At 34.6% G+C, this 18,340-nt stretch overlaps 1 protein-coding gene across 1 annotated transcript in view; it reads left to right on the forward strand.

The window, feature by feature from the left end:
* The window catches only part of RBMS3 (RNA binding motif single stranded interacting protein 3), a 570,468-nt gene extending 552,269 nt beyond the window's left edge, over positions 1–18,199 (forward strand). Inside the window, exons 11-12 of the mRNA XM_023512729.1 lie at positions 14,143–14,223; positions 17,966–18,199. Coding sequence (XP_023368497.1) covers positions 14,143–14,223; positions 17,966–18,097 — 213 coding nt within the window. The 3' untranslated portion in view covers positions 18,098–18,199. The remainder of the gene's footprint in view (positions 1–14,142; positions 14,224–17,965) is intronic.
* Positions 18,200–18,340: the final 141 nt, after the last annotated feature.

Here is an 18,340-nt window from a genome sequence, read left to right on the forward strand (position 1 = left end):
ATTGAAAGGGAATACTGGTGACTCTTCTGGAGACTGAACTCTCTTTCAAAGGACATTAAGGGGCACCTTCAACCTTCTCTCTTGTTGAGATGTGTTATCTATTCCAGCCTACTGGGATGATTGGCATTCACGATGTGTGGGCCTGACACCATGGAGAGGAAATGTTTTGTGTGGGATGGAATTTACTGGGTGTGTGTGGCAGTCTGAATGAGTTCCTTTTCATTTTGGCTGAAGCATCTTTACCCAGCCTGATTTAATGCTTTAGTCACAGAACTTAAATAGAAAACAACAAAGCTTCCAGGCACACTGAGGATTTCCTGGTTCCCTTGTCTTCTTGACAGTCTCTCAGTCTTTCACTTCAAACATAAAGAAGAAAGCCTAGCTTCTTAGAGAAGAAAGTAAATGAACCTAAAGAGGCTGAGGAAATACATTGTTCAGCTGTGTGTTTATATGAGTTTCTGAAAAAACTACCTAGATAACAGATCAGTCACATTATTTGTTAAAGTGATTTCTTCTTGATGATTTCAAATTTAGAGACTGATAATATATATTGTTTTGGCTTTAACCTACTCTCTCATTTACAGAGATCATCTCTTTACAGAATTTTTTTTTTAAAATTTATTTCAGATGGGCGGTGCCTGTGGCTTACTGGGTAGAGTGCCGGCCCCATATACTGAGGGTGGCTGGTTCCAACCTGGGCCCAGCCAAACTGCAACAAAAAAATAGCCAGGCATTGTGGCCAGTCCCTGTAGTCCCAGCTACTCAGGAGGCTGAGTCAAGAAAATCGCCTAAGTTCAGAGAGCTGTGATGCTATGGCACTCTACTGAGGGTGATAAAGTGAGACTCTGTCTCTAAAAATAAGTAAATATTTCAGGTTAATATGAGGGTACAAATGATTAGGTTACATTGTTTGCATTTGTTAGGTATAGTTCAAGTTAAAGTTGAGCTCCTCCGCAAGGGGATGTGCTATATACCCTTACTTTGTGCCCATTGAGTGAGAGTTTATCAATCCTCCTCTCTCTTCCCCTCTCCTCTTTCTCTCTTCACTCCCTCCTCCCTACTTAATTGTGTTATCCTCTCATGAATGTGTGTAGTTGTTCATCTATTGATTTCATATTAGTATTGAGTACATTGGATACTTATTTTTCCACTCTCATGATACTTTACTAAAAAGAATGTTCTTCAGCTCCATCTAGGTTAATACAAAAGATGTAAGGTCTCCATCTTTTTATGGTTGAATAGCCCTCCATCATATACGTAACCCACAATTTATTATCCCATTCATGTGTTTATAGGCACTTGGGTTGATTTCAACTCTTGGCAATTGTGAATTGAGCTTCCATGAACATTCTAGTGAAAATATCCTAAGGGTAGAATGATTATTTTTTTCTTCTGGGTAGATACCTAGCAATGGGATTGCAGGATCAAATGGAAGATCTGCTTTTAGCTCTTTGAGGGTCTCCATATTTCTTTACCGAAACTTTTAAATTATTTACCATTTTTAAACCAAACTAATATGGCAAGAATATAGACTGTTAAGAGACATTTTAAAAAGTATAAGCAGATGGAAATTCAAATGTGAAATGAGAAGACTAACAGAATAAAATAGTAATAATACAAAAGGTCCAACTCAAAAGGATTAGATTGGCTACTCTATGGAGAATGTAAGAGTGTCCGTAATGAATAGTACATAAAATTAAATAGCTTTATGTAAGATGAGAAAGGAAACATGAGTTATCCAGTACATCCAATAGATTAGTAACAAACCATTTTCTTCTGGGCTTTATTATGTCCTGTGACCCAGTCTGTGCTTTAATGCTACAGCATGTGGTTACTTAACACAATACTAACCATATAGTAGGGGCTCAAAATTTTCTGGCTGAATGTTGCTAATAAGTGAATTAAATATATGTATACCTTATTGGAATTTAACAAAAGAGCATTTTGGCCTCTCAGTCTTCTGAGCTTGTCATGTCTGGTGATGTTTCTCTACCAAGTCCTAGAATTTTCTTTTAGCAATTATTATACTTACTCCAATTCTCCATTTTGAACATTTGATTTCAAACATATCACCCTCTGACAACCACCTGCTTCCTTCACACACTCCTTTCAAGGTCCTTGTTGCGGCAATTCTTTGACACCATTAAACCTGCCTTTCTATTGGCTGCCCCCACTCTTTCAGTGTTAGTTTTCCCCTCATTTCCTCACAACCGTCTGAATGAGGCTCCAAAATAGAACACTATATTGCTGTTTTTCATGCATCTTGGCTAACTCTTCCTCATACTCTTCTGGTCAAACTTTGTTCTCACTGGTGTTCAGTTCTCAGTCTGCTCCGTCCTTTTGAACAGCTTTGTGCAGCTGGAGTAAAACCTACCACTGTGCTGGTAGATTTCATGTCAATTTCGTGACTACACAACCTGGATGTCCCATCAGCACTTCCTGGAAATCTTATTATATGATCCCGGCCAATTTAGCCTTGCAGTCTCCAAGACAACTATTTTATATCTTCTCTCAGACTTTCAAGCACACCGTCTCTCACTTTCACCTCACATCCTGCCTCAAAATAGAAATAATGAAAAGAGAATATAGGTACCTTATAGATATCCCAACAGCTCACATCTGTATCCATTAATTCTATGCTTTCTCAATGAATAAAATGTCCCTGCTCTCATCTAAAATCAGCCTTTCCATTTTCCTGTCAGTCTTTTTAAAGACTCTTTTATTGAAGTATAACATATATAAAGAAGAGTGTGCAATTTATGTATTTACAGATCCATAAATCTTCAAGTATAAACACTCATGTATACAGTATCCAGATCAAGTTATAAAAGGATTTTACCATCACAGAAACTTTCTCATCTTTCTGCTCTTATATTAGCCCTACAAAAGTATCTACAACCCTGACTTCTAGAACTATAGATTTGGTTTGTTTTTGTACTTTAAGGAAAGGAAATCATATAGTATAAAGACTTTTATGTCTATCTTCTTTAACTCAACATTATGTCATTGGGGTTCATCAATATTTGTAGAGCAGTTTGTCTTTCCATTGTTTTATGCTATACTATATATATTGTAATTTAATAATTCTACTATAGATAAACATTTAGAATACTCCCAGCATGAATCATTATAAACAATGCTATTTTAAATATCTTATACCTATCTTTTGGTGGATATTTGTAAGATTTCTGTTGTGTAGATACCTAGGATTATAATTGCTTGGTCATAAGCTCTGCAAGTATTCTGCTTTATTGGTACTGCTGAACAGTTTTATAGATGTAGCAACATAAGCTCTCGCTAGCAGTGTGTGACAGTTCCTGTTGTCTACCTCCTCACCAGCATGTGGTATTGTCAGTCTTTTTCATCTTTGCCATCCTGGTCGGAGTGTAGTGTTATGTCATAATATTTTTAACGTGAATTTCCCTGATGACCAATAAGTGAGATCAATCATGTTTTCAGTACAAACTGACCATTTACATCAACTAATGAAATTATGCACATACATATATACATATATAAGCACACCTATTTAAATTTGGGTTTTTAATGAAATGTTTATTGAGCTCATTATAGCCTTATACACAGTTGTAAAACATTATGTAGAGCATTCCCTGTATACTTGCCCCCATTACCTCAGTAGTAATATTTTGCACAACTATGGTAGAACATCACAATTGGGAAATGGACATCGATACCATTCACAGATCTTCTTCATATTTTCTCAATTTTGCCTTAACTCATTTGTGTCTATATGATGCATGTTCTATACAAATGTATTACCAGTATGTTTATCTACCACCACAGGCAGGATAATGGGCAGTCTCAATGCTGTAAGGATTCTTCTCTTCCGCAAGCATAGCAGCTTACTTTTCACGTCTGCATCCCTCATCCCTAACTCTGACAATCATTAATCTGCCCTCCATTTCAAACATTTTGGCACATCAAAAATGTTACAGACACGAAAATCATACAGTATCTAATCTTTTGGAATTAGGTTTTTCTTTTTTTTGGCTCCGCACACTTCCCTGGAGGTTAATCTAAGTTGTTGTGGATATTAATGGTTTATTCCCACTCGTGTTCTAAGTAGGGTTTTCTGCCTTCTTAATGATTAGTGGATCTTTAAAAAATATATATTCTGTAAAAAATGTTTGTCAAGTATATGATTTATAACCATCTTCTCTGTCATTTGATAATGTATAAAAATTTTCTTTTATGGTTAGTGCTTTATGAGTCATGTTCAAGAAATTTTTGCTTTTCTCAAGATCATGAAACTTTCCACCTATTGTCTTCTAAAAGTTATATTCTTATATATTTTTTATTTTTATGTTTATGATCTAATTGTTTCTTAATTGTTTATGGTGTGAAGAAGGAATCAGATCACTTTCCTGTAGAGATAACCAGCTGATCCATCATCATTCAAAAGATTATTTTTCCCATATTTAATTGCAGTGACACTCTTGTTTTAAATCAGGTGACAAATGTATATTATGTATTTGTTTCTAGTCTTGCTATTCAGTTCCATTGGTCTAATTTTCTATCCTTATCATATGCCACACTAATTACATTATTTTAGTTACTATAACTTTTTAAGAATTCTTAATATCAACTTTTTCTTATTGCCCCCAATATTTTCCTAAATATCCCAAGTCCTTCATATTTACATATAAATTTTAGAATGAGATTGTTTATTTCCATCAAGAGATCAGTTTAGAGTTCAAATGGGATTACAATTTGTTAGGAGAATTGACAATTTAACAATACTGAGTCTTTTAATTGATGAATGTGGTATATCTCTCCATTTATTTAGGTGTCAATCTCTTTCATCAAGGTTTTCTAATTTTTACCACAAAAGGTCTCATTGTCTTTTCTCAAACTTATTTCTATTTTATTTTTTATGCTGCGTATATATTTTTTCAGTGTAATAAAGAGAAATTTTAGTTAGAAAGGACAAAGAGAAAAGTTTAGAACAATTCCAAAGAAAGTTGGAAGTGGATCCCTCCCATGGAGGAAAGATGAGAGAGAGGAGACACAAGGCCTGAGGGGCATGAACATTCTCTCCATCTGAAATTGGTTGCAAATCTTTCATTGGCTTCTCTGTGCCTCCAGGCAATATTATCCTTTTCTATTGGTCATTGATTGTCTCTTTGTGTTGGTCATTGGTCACTAAGTTACTCCGTACATCCTTATGGGCCTTCCCACTCCCTGCTTCAACAGGCCAGGCTTCCCTCCCATCCCCCTTGAATCCTCTTTCTTAGTGTCCCTTCTCAGGCACCTGCTTAAAACAGTACTCTCAAGGCCCTAGTCAGTGTGGAGGACACATCCAGGAATCCAGCTTCATACTTCCTTGGTTTCCTTGATATGAATGACTTTGATTTTAATTTTCCTCCCTCAGCCTCCTCTCATAGTTTTGCATAGTATCTATGCAAGATACTCATAGGCTGTATCTTGTATTTCTTTATCTCCTATGACAACATATCATCCACTGACACACAAAATTCCCATAGTCTATGCTAAGCCAACAACTCCCTATCTATCCTTTTCTCTCAGGCTTTTCTCCCCCTACAGCTTCCCTTTCAATCCAAAAAGTGACGAGTGGATTTTTTCCCTTTAATTTTATCCTAGTCTATCTGTCTGTCCCTGGATTTACCTCCTTCCTCACTCAGAGAAAAGCAAGACCGCCAGATTCCATTGACTTATTACTAGGTATTATTTACTTCCGATAAATGCTTACTTTTTGTCCTCAGGAAGATCATGACAATTTTCATACAATAAGGAGCTCACTCTCTTATAGCACTGAAAAGAAATGGTTCAGATAAGGTGTAAATGTCTCATGGAGATAGGTGCCCAGGCCAGGCAAGCCAGTCACTCTTTCTCTATTCAGGACTGTCCTCCTAATACTCCAGGTGGGAAGTCTGCCATGATGCCACTGATGGCACTTTATGTACTTGTCTCTGCTGTTAGAGTCCATATGATTTTTTTCTCCTGTTTCAGAAGCTGTTCTGAAAAGGATTTTATTTGTAAATTGTTTTCAAGATCATGTATAGACTCCTTATTTGATTTCTCAAATCCTATCCAACCCATACTTCCTAGTGTCCAATTTTCTCTTTTAACTGGGTATATGTGGGGGTAGGAATATTCTTTTTTTGTACATATACATATGTTTATTAGGTTTCCATTTTTTGCCTTTACAAAATTAAAAAGACTTAAAATTTAATAACAGTAACAATGTTTAAGATAAGGACTAGAAACAAACACCTTGTAAAGAACAAACAAAGATAAATACATTCAGAAAAGAAATCAGATGATTGCTGCATCGAAATATTAAGCAATAATAATAATAATAATGCAAAGAAAGTAAGATTCACATGGTCAAATAAGAGTATGTCTATTATAGAATGCTTTGACTCTGAGGTTCAGTATGGAGTCATCAGTTAACTTCTTCTTATTATTTTTTTTCCAAAGTCTCAAAAAATAGGAAACTAATATTTATAAATAAAAGTAAAAGATAATTTAAAAAAACGGATCATGCCAAATCTTATAGACAATAGAAAAAGAAGAAATACTTCAAAAATCATTCTACTTAATCTGCATACACCTGATTTTCTAATTTTTAATACAAAAGTTCTCATTGCCTTTTCTCAAACTTATTTCTGTCTGTTTGATTTTTTATGCTGTATATATAGTATATTTTAAAATTTCGCTCTTAAATTGTCCCTTGCTTGCATACAGAAATATAATTTTTATTGACTTGTATTCCGCAACCTTGATAACTTTCCTTATTAATTACAGAAATTGTTTTTTCTTCTTTAGTATATATTTGAGAATATCATCTGTGAATAATAATAGTTTATTTCTTCTATTTTTATTCCTTCCATTTCTCTCTGTGTCTGTATGTGTGTGTGTGCGTGTTATTGCACAATCCAAAACCATGAGGATAATATTTGAAGAGGTAACATTGGACAACTTCATCTTTTTCCAAAATGTAAATAGAAGGTGTTCAGTATTTAAACATTAACTGTCACATTAACTGTATTTTTTTGGTATATAGAATTCTAGTCATAGTTCTGACCCATTAAGATAGTTTGTTGGTGTATGCTAAGACTTTTTTTTATATACAGATGTTAAATTTTATGAAAGATGATTTGGAATCTTTTGAGATGATGCTATAATTTTCTTTTTTTATTGACATGGTGAGTTATGTTGATTAGTTTTCAAATAGTAAACCTACCAGGTAATCATGAAATAATCCCATATAAGACTTATTGGCTAAAATGTTGTTTAGGAAGTTTATATAAATGTTCATGAAAGAAGCTGGGCTATAGTTTCTCTTTCTTGTAATGTCACTATCAAACTTTGGTATAGGGAGTATGCTAGCCTTATAAAATGAGTTGGGAATCATTTCTTCTTTAATATACTATGGAAGAATTTATGTAAGATTGGTATTATTAATTCTTCAAATGTCTAGAAATTTATCAAATTGAAGCTGAGTGTTTTATGGGAAACTTAGATTGTGGATTCAGTTTCTCCAGTAGATATAACATAATTTAGAGTTTCTATTCTTTTTTATGTCAGTTTTTCTAAACTATGATTTTCAACAAATATGTCCATTTTATATGTTGTCAAATTCATTAGCACATAGTTGTTCATAATATCCCCTTAATTATGTTTTCTACTTACTCATTTTCCTTTTTCTTTTGAATCCAAGGGGTAATTCCCTCTATTCCACTGCAAACATGCTTTTGTAGTTACAGATGACCTTCATTCTCCAATCTGATAGACAATTAGTTCTCCGTTTTTATCAGAATCACTTGTCTTTACGTACCAAGTAGTCTTTGTGGTTTAATGAATCTTCCCTCTGTCCATCGTTCTCAAGATTTTGTGTTAAGCCAAACCTATTACAAAATTTGGGGAGAGGGAGATAACTAATAGTGTCTATATAGAGTTCTTTCAAATTTCAAATTTTGAGACATAATTTCTTAGTCAATTACCTTTCCATAGTGTTATCTTTTATTTTTATTGATACAACAGAGATCTATGCACATGTTCAAACTTGACGTACCTTGTGTTTATTTTTTCTAATACATTCATGAAATTTGCTTTCGCTGCCAAATTGAAGGTCTCCTTAGCCTGTGATCTAACGGGAATAACTATTCCCCACTGTTGTGCAGTGGGTAAGATTTTGCAGACTTCCAAGGTGAGAACAATATCTAAGAATCTTCCTGTTATTCTCTTTGCTGCATATCACGAGCAAATGTCCCCTACTCCAGAGTACAATGAAAACAATCTATATTTCTTGTTTAATAGTTTTCTGAATCCCCACTATCTGTCAAGCTCACTAACTGTTCTTCTTCCACCTTTTAGTGCTTTCACTCCCAGTAGAACTATATCCCTTGCATTTTTGGCCTCAAGCAATCCTCCTACCTTGACTTCCTAAAGTGCTGGGATTATAGGCATGGTTTGTCTTTTTATTTTATTTTTTTGAGACAAGATCTTGATATGTTGTCCAGGCTGGACTCAAACTCCTGGGCCCAAGCAATCTTTCCACCTTGGCCACTCAAGTAGCTGAGACTGCAGGTGTACACCACCATGCCTCACTATTTTTTCTCTGTTAATACGTTTAAAAGTAAATAGTCAGCTTATATATTAATAGTAATATAATCCATTATGAAAGCATTCAGATAGGGATCTACTTCATTAGCCAATATTTCATTGGTAGAAGTATGAAGAATGTAAGAATAGCTGAGAAGTAAGGATTCAGGTAGGAGTCCAGATTTACCCTGACCTAGAGTGGATATACTCTTTCTACTTCTAAGGAGAAACCTCTCTATGGATAGCCTCTAATCCATTGAGTGACATGTAAACTTAGAAAGCATTTTTAGATTTATACTCAAGGCAGCTAATACTGCTAAATTAAGCAAAGCCAGGATGCAAGATATCTGTTTACCAACCCAGGTTCAGGAATGTGCCTAAACTCAGAAATGATAGTATTGTACAAATCTAAAATGTTGGCCCTCAAAACTCCAGAACACCTCTGCTTGAGATTGTGCTTTTCCTTCAGTAATTCATCCAACTCTGGCAAATCATGGCTCAGGTTAGTCTTTATATCCTCAAGCTTCCTTTGTTAAAAAAAACTCTGAACTTCACAATTTTGAAAGTAATTCATGCTGCATGCTGTTAGCATCATATACCATAATCTCTGTTTTTTTTTTTTTTTTTTCTGGTCAACTTTCATTCACAGATGTGTATGTTTATAGATTTTCTCTAACCTTCCTACTGACTTTCTGAGTCTGTTAGGACCTGAAAAACTCCCCTTTCTGAAATTTGTTAATCAGCTTTACACATATTATACCAAAGACTAGAAACATCAATTTAAAATCTAAGGAGTATAATGATAACTCCAAATGAGATAGATTGGTTTCTTTAAAACAATTCCAAAAATTGAAATGCAAGAACTTTCTTTCCTCTCCCTTGCTCTACAAATAATTAAATTGGAAAGTTTCCTCACGGGAAATACATAAATCACTTAAATTTTGTTTTTATTTGGTGGAAGAAGAGTGAATCAATCCAGAACTGCTAATTTGGGTTTTCTTTCTTTGTTTGCTCAGAATAATCAATGATTTCACAGTAATAGAAGCAGTTTATTCAAACTTAAATAGGCAAAAACACAATTCCAATCTCACATTTTTTTTCCTTCATGTCACTATCTTAGTGATGCAGTGTCTAGACTTCTTGGAACAAGTGACAGAGTCTGGAATTTATTTTATGGATTTGAAAATGGCTATTCAGTGCTCCTACGCATCCACATGTGAAAATCTAGTAATTTCAGAATATGCAAAAATCATCAAGATGTTTACCGAAAAGTATATATTTATTCATTAATGCTATTATTGTGAACTGCTACTGACAGGTACATATTGTACAGATCAAATCATTTTATCTATATCATTCCATCGTAATGCAGTTCCCATTAGCCCTGTATTCAAAAAATGCAAAATAAATAATTTGTGTTCATGAAAAAATTATGATAGAAATGTTATAGCTTTGGGGGAAATGCTAATAAAAGAGATTAGCTTACAGGATACATATCTATTCTCATTATGCTTCTAATAAGCATCTTATGAGAATTTACCAAGTTAAAGAGCAGAATTGGTATTGTAGGTCATTCTCTGTCATTTATTAGCTGGATGAAACGAAAGCAGGCTCTGAAGCACCCAGATCTAACCAATGTTGTTTCTGTCTGTATTATTAAGTCTGACTGTAGTTTTTCTGTGCTCTTAAAAGTAATCAAACTGTGTGCTTGTACAGAAAGTTCAGAGTTATTTATCTCCAATTACCACAACCTGAGAGTTGAACTTAAACATAGATGTAGCCATTTCCTGTAAATACTTGCTCCTAATTTTAAAAGACTGTCACTTCTTGATGCTTTATCTTAAAAAAAAGAATATATATATATGTATATGTATATGTATATATATGTACTATAGAAGAATTTCACTTCAAGAATTTATAGTAAGATAATATTCTTAAGGGGCATGCAATTCAATAGCATTGACTTAATCAAAATAATTCAGTTCTTAATTGCAAAAGAACTTTCTCAAGTTCTACTGCAGTTACTAGGTTTCTATGACAAAAGAAAAGCAACTAGAAATATTTTTTTAATTAAAAGATATATATAAATGCACACATAACACAATGAACTGAGCTGATCTCATTTATACTAAAACTTCTCTATTGGTTTTATTCAGAAAAGCAGCATAAAAATAAGTTACCAAGTATATGAGTTAGGCCTACTAGAAGAAAATTAGGTGTTTAGATTAAAACGTGAAGGTAAAATAATATGTATGAAAAATAAATTAGCAATAAAAATGCCAGTCAATGGCATATTATTCTATAGGGTAGAATAATGTTTGTGTGCAATTTACTATGTTAAACTGTTTTAAATTGCACACGAACTTTATGTCCACCATGTATATTTCTTAATTAAAAATTCAATTAATAAAGGCCACTAAAATAATTTAACATCTATATTACATGGTAATGATCAGTAAGAAGATCTTGGTGCCTTATTTACTTGCCTTTAAAGATAATTAATGAAGTAGACTAAAAATGTGCTGAACCTTAGGTCAGAACTGTGATTTATTCCCATTGTATTTAGGCCAGAGTTTCTCCATCTGTAAAGTGGGTGAATCACACTGCCAGATTCACAGTATTGTTCCAAAAAGACAAATATGAATTGCTCCAGAAGCAGTTCAGTTTGAGTCATGTTTATAACTTTATTCAATACTGTAGGAGGAGTGAAGACATACTTATTCATTTTACTAAAATAAAACACAGATGTAGATTTGAATAATTCAGAGGCACTTGAAACTTATGCAAGAATTACATAAAATGCTTCTTATTAAGCGTACTACCTGGAAAGTTTTTAATTTGCTGAGGGAGATGTAAATAATTAAAGTGGATTCTCATGTGAACTAGTAAACATTGCTATTTGTATGGCACAGGTTTTGTTCCTAATGACAGATTGTCTCCTTAGAGATGCAGATAGCAGAATGAGGATGAATCAGAGAAGAATCTTGCAGATGAGTGCCCGTAACATCATGTTATGCAAAATCCACAATACTAACTTATTAGGCCCAGTTGCAAAGTTGAGCATTACTATCTCGAGAACAAAAAATACCTAAATAGGTGAGGGATTCGTGTATAGTAAATTAGTATATGGTAAATCTTGGAAAACCATGACCAAAGGGTAGAATAATGGCTACACCGATATCAATTCTATACTTAGCTAAAATTAATAGTTGTTTAAAAATATGTACATTTTAACACTTGCTACAAATCAGCTAGAGTTTTCAGATTCAATGAAAGAAATATTTTCCAAAATCTATTCCTCAGAGTACTAGTTTTAACCAAAATTAATAGGTGCTACCAAAAAAAAAAGTTTTAGAAATATTGGTTTAATTGCCTTTAAATAGGCTTCTGTAAAACATGTTTTCTCAGTGTTTTTTTTTTTTTCACAACATTTCAATATCAAGAAAAGGATATATTATGCAGCATTGCTCAATGCTGAGAGAAAGCTTTTCTCTCAGTATAGCTCCAGTGTTCCAAAGAATACAATGTAGGGAATACTAAATTAAAAGATATTTAGACCCTAGATAACAGTGATAAATCACCTGTCTGAAATAGCCGGGGAACTGTTATCTATAGCACACTCTCTAGAACAGTTTTGTTAACAGGGCAGATGTATGCGAGCCATAAGGATCTAGATATGAAACGATAATCCTGAAATGTGACTCCAGAGGTCTATATTCATTGGAGACTTTGATAGCAATGTAATATCTGAGTATTTATCTGAGCATGAGGACAATGATGAGTAGAGTTGGCTAAGGTATTTGTTTAAAGGTTATACAAACACATCATGAGGGGAGATAAAATCAACCTCTATAATGAGCTCAGAATGATCAGTGGCCAAGAGACATACAAGATTTTTAATTGGAAATTGTAGACTTTCTTCTTATAGCCTTTCATTCAGTCATTAAACAATTACTTACTGGGTACCAGGCACTACTTTGTATATTAGAGGATGCAGAGACAAGTAAAACTTGGCCAAGGCCTTTAAAAAGATGATAGTCTGGACAATTTTAATAGAAGAGTGATACATGTGAGAGCACAGAGAATAGAGTACAGAAATCTCTGATAATTTTGAACAATAAAGCTAAATGACGAATAGCACCAGGCCTTTCAAACAATTGCTCATGGTCCAAATTATAAGGTAGTTTTTAATATAGATATGAATAATGCTGTATTGTTAGCAGCAACAAATGTATCGTAGACAACAGTTCGGTTGGTTTGATTTAGGGTTGTTCTATTAAGACTGTCTCTATTTTTAGCAAATAGAGTAAACCAATGTTTAGTTTAGGATCGCAAATCATTTATTCCAAAGTGGATTTATTACTATATTTATCCATGAATCAGGTAATTATGAACAACAATCTCTAATGGGCTAGTCTCCACTGAGACATTTTCCTTGATTTGGAATCATCCTGCCTCTTGAATATTGAAAGTACTAAGGTACACAATACAGAGTAATTTAGATTTTCTATATTGATACACGCACTTAGTATTTGATCTCAGCAAATTCCGAAGAACAAAATATCACAAACTTTTGATTGTTTTTATAAAAATCACTCCTATAACCTTTATGAATTGTGAAGACTTGTTTTCATTAGATGATTTGGGCTTTGTGATATTGGTCAAGTTTAGAAACTCGGAAACATAGATGATTCTATACAAATTTCAATTCTCAAAGAGTCACATTTTGCATTTGCAGGCATAATGTATGTATTAAGAATGTGGGTAATAGTTTATACACTTATGTAGGCAAGCTTATATATTACTAGGCTTCCCTTGTTTTCACTGGAAACATACACGTTATCTCTCATAGACACTTTATTGAATACCACAGCTTAGAAAAATGATTTGGCTATTTTATTGTTCATTCTGATGTGGAACATTTGGAGGATTAAAGGGATCAGAAAGGAAGTATTAAGGGTAGTATGAGAATGGAATAGGAGAAAGAAAGAAAAAGTTCAACATTATCTGTAGTCCTCTATTTCTTGTGTTTTAAGTGTCAAGATGACAAAATGACATTTGCCAATAATGAATGGGCTACATAAAAATTTCTCTACAAATTTCTCTACTTTTTAAAATTTGAAATAAATTATTACTAACAATTAATATGATGATTCATTCATTCAACAAATGCTTGTTGTGAGCCTACTATGTTATGGGTACTAGAATTGAAATGGAGAAAAACAGACATCATCTCACCCTCAGGGACTTTGTGTTTCGTTGTGAAGTGTGAAATGTTTATGACTTATACAGAACACTTAAAAAGACAAAGTGAGAGAACAGGGGTGAGTTAACTCTTACTGAAAACTGTAGAGGTGGGGCTGCTGTTGGTACTGATCAGTAAGCAAAGATCATGTGATGCTCTTAGGAACTGCCTTATTTTTGGTCAAAATAGACTTTGACTAATTATGCACTGACCACGGACTGTTCATTGAAAGCAGTCTGATGTGGTGTTTAATATTACTTGAGGTTGCAACTCAAAGTTCACGTGCATTTTTCTTTGATTCCCTCTAGTATATGACTGCTGCTGCTCCTATGCAAGGGACCTACATTCCCCAGTACACGCCTGTGCCTCCGACAGCTGTTTCTATTGAAGTAAGTCTATCCCCATCTCATAGAAAAGGTTAGAGAAGGGCATTCAACCTTTTTTTACTCTGCTTCACATTGGAAAGGTAGGAGTCATCTTGGGGCAGATGTTAAATACACAAACACTAATGAAAGCTGATTAGCAGAAAAGAAAGGTTTGTGTCCACTTTTCATGATATCCAACACCATAGATAAGCTAAAAAAAGAGTCTTCACAAAATCAGCATGTACCCAAAGCTACAGAAGCTAGTCTGGATGTGGAGTGACAGGAACACTTTTACACTGTTGGTAGGACTGCAAACCAATGCAGCCTTTTTGGAAAGAAGTATGGAGAATCTAGAACTCAAATTTCTTCTCCCATTTAACCCCACAATCCTAGTACAAGGCATCTACCCAGCAGAAAAAAAAATCATTTTATCATAAGGATATTTGTACTAGATTGTTTATCACAGCTCAAATTACAATTGCCAAAACATGGAAACAACCTAAATGCCCATCAACTCAGGAATGGATTAGCAAATTATATATACATACCATGGAAGACTATTCAGCCATAAAAAGATGGTGACTTCACATCCCTTGTGTTAACCTGGATGGAGTTGAAACATTTTTCTTAGTAAAGTATCACAAGAATGGAAAAGCAAGTATCCAATGTACTCAACACTAACATGAGGCCACTAGATGATCTAGTACATGCCCACATAGGAGAAAACTTGTTTCAATTCAAGTTGGGGGAATGGGTAATAGAGGAGGGGAGGCTGTCGGGGTGCTCTCACTGAATTAGCACGGTGTGAGGGTGTTTGGCACACCTTTTGAGTGTGTGATGTAACCACAAGAGGGATTCTACATAACAAAATCAAATATTTGGACCTAGTTTTTTTACCTTCACATTAACCTGAAATAAATTTACTTTTCAATTAAAAAAAATCAGCGCGCAACCCTTTGGCCACAGGATGGACACTCCTGGGTAATAGGAAATAAATCTCAGTCACATATACTTTGGTCTTTCAGTAACCCAAGGAATACTCATTTATAATTTTTGTTCTTCTCTATAATTTGAAATTGTAAGCTCAGTATACGAAAGTGTACTCCAAAACATGTCTGCTTTGCTTGGCACATGAAATGAACTAATCTGCTACAGAGGTACAAGGCAGATGTCATTTTCATATTTAGAGAAAAGAGCAGAGACCAAATCACTACACCATCAAAAGTTAACTACAAATACTTACACACAGGGAAGAAGAAAAGTTTGTAGTTGTTTGACTAAGTTGTTTTTCCAGTGCCTTGTCTCTGAAAGAGTGATTCCTGGACCAGCATCATTGGGAGCCTCTGAGAGCTTGTTAGAAATACAGACTCTCAGATACCCCAGACTTGCTGCATCTGAATTTACAGTTAAGATGATCACTCAGTGATCCAGACGCATGTTAAAATTGGAAAGTTGGGCTAGTGCACTGATCTTCAAACTTCTGTGCACATGGAAATTATTTCAGAAACTTTAAAAAATATTGTTTCCTTGGTCTTAGCCTTAAATATTCTGATCAATATTTATCTGTAATATGGACTGGATATGAGGATTTTTTAATGGATCTCCAGTGATTCTAATATGCACCAAAAGTTAAAAACCACTGCTCTGGTGAATGACAGGTTTGAGCCTTCCTGTAGATAAGAAAGAAGTTGTCGTAACACTGTTGTGCATGTGATGAATGATGATGTCATCTTGTTCTTAATGGAAGTCTTGCCATTTTTTCCCTCTCTTTCCACTGGGCTAAATTCATACCCTCTACACATCTTTATACTGGACAAGCCATAAAACTACATAGAAAAGGAGAAGGTAGGGAGCTATACAGATGGAAGTGAAACACTGAGATGTGGATGCCTCACCCAGGTTCCAGTGATTATTTTTTGTTGCTCTTTATTCCCCACACTTGATGCACATGCACAATTTGATCACTATGCATTCCTTCTCATCCATGGGGACTCATCTGTATTGATCCGTATTATGGAGAGCAGCTAGTGTAGAGGCACCACTCAGCCTCTAGAGCTATGGAAAGGAAGGGAGACCTTTACAGACTAAATTGGATCTTTTTAAAAAGTTAGTTTATTTGGTATTGAGTTGTGACAAGTGTTTCTTCATATCAAGATTTGGGAAACCTATAAGTTTAACAGGATACTGTTCCAAGAAGGTTTAATTTTTAAGTCTTGTATGTCTTCCAGGCCTATAGCCCCCCCCCAAAAAAAATGTGTTCTGTGAAACAAATTTTAATTGGTTTTTCAGATTTCCAGATTATGTGATTACATTATATATTCTTTGCTACACTTAGCTGTTAAGAAAGCACCAATGGTATGAGAAAGTTAAGAATCTCAACTTCTGGGTGGTGCCTGTAGCTCAAAGGAGTAGGGCGCCAGCCCTATATACTGGAGGTGGTGGGTTCAAACCTGGCCCCAGCCAAAAACTGAAAAAAAAAAAAAAAAAATTTAAAAAAGTTTAAAAATCGTAAAAAAAAAATAGAATGTCAACTTTATAGGCACCTTAAATGTAAATCTTTGCCACACATTTGCATTTTTCTATCTTGACACCAAACACACATGGTTATCTACAAAATTTGTGCATTTTGATGACTATGAAACCCACTTGATAGTGTACCTTATTGGTAATAATCTACTTACAGTCAAATTCCAGGATTAAGAACAAGTCTTTCACTGCGGAAAATATACATACTGTCAAGAATTTTTATTTATAAAGAAAAGCACTAATTCACTTTCTATGTTAAGACACTTTTTCATCCTTCATTCACCAGTGTCTACCTAAGTAAACACTGGTAGGAGGTTCAGAAAAACACATAACACCAAACAATACATTAAGAAAGAAAAGAATGAATTAAAATAGGGATAATTTCCAGATACTAAAGAAGAATTTTAGGGAACTTTAGTCACTGACAGAGAATTGACCAAGAACATTTGAAACCAGATGTCACTGCAGATATCCAAAACCATAAGGAAAACCAGGAGAATGTATTCAAGACAGTGCCCTCCACGGGGCTACTAACAGTGAAATAAAGCTACCTACACCTCTCTTGAAAACAAATGTATGTCCCCAGTCATTGGCAATTCCAACAACCCATTCTTGCTGGCATCTGTGAGAAACACAAACTAGCAAGGGTGAAGGAAGAGCAAACCAAAATTAAGAACAAGGGTTTTTTTGTTTGTTTTCTGAAACTTCTAAATGAATTCCAGTTCACATCTTAGAAAACAAATCAAATTGCTGAAAAGAAAACCTACTCAGTAGCATCCTTTTAAAAAATTTTCAAACTTTCAAGTAGACTTTTATTAAAGTCAGAGTCTATTGTTTGGCCAAATACATAGATATGGTACAGTGAAATATCCTAGGAAATACTTGAACATACAAGTTTTCATAGGAATTCTGAATTAGTGTTGTGATTAATAAATTGCTATTTAGAGTGGCTGCATGCTACTCTGGCTGAAAAGTTTCAAGTATGGGCAAAATGGTTTCTAACCACTTGACTACTCTAAGGACTTCTTATGGCAAGACTTCATGTTGTCACATTAGCATGAATTTCTTAGCTTTTACCCAAACATGCTCTACGGTTGTCCTTTAAGCACTTACTGTGAGTTTATGTAGCTGAGAGTATCTCTATTCAAGCCAAATAAAAGAGTGTTTTTTAATTGCCCACCTGGAAGAGGACCCTCTGCTTAAACAAGTAAGGATTTTGTGTTTTCATTTGCCTCCTTAGGGTGTTGTTACTGATACCTCTCCCCAGACAGTTGCACCTTCATCCCAGGACACCAGTGGTCAGCAACAACAGATAGCAGTGGACACATCCAATGAACATGCACCTGCATATTCTTACCAACAGTCAAAGTAAGTGTGTGCTATGCTAAGCTCTTTCTCTTAAGATCAACCACCTTGGCCTCACTCTTTCATGTGTATGGTAACTTTGGCTAAAATATAAATGAACTCAAACTTACCAGAAAACATTTATTTATCTCCTGGTTCTGTGGGTTTGACATTTGAGCTAACTTCAGTTGCATGGTTCTTCTAATCTTGACAGGAGTCAAGCATCTAGGAATAGCTGCTGATCATCCAGGCAGCTCTGCTTCTGGGTGCC

This window comes from Otolemur garnettii, unplaced genomic scaffold (assembly GCF_000181295.1).
Source record: "Otolemur garnettii isolate 467f Iridium unplaced genomic scaffold, OtoGar3 scaffold00002, whole genome shotgun sequence".
NCBI lineage: Eukaryota > Metazoa > Chordata > Mammalia > Primates > Galagidae > Otolemur > Otolemur garnettii.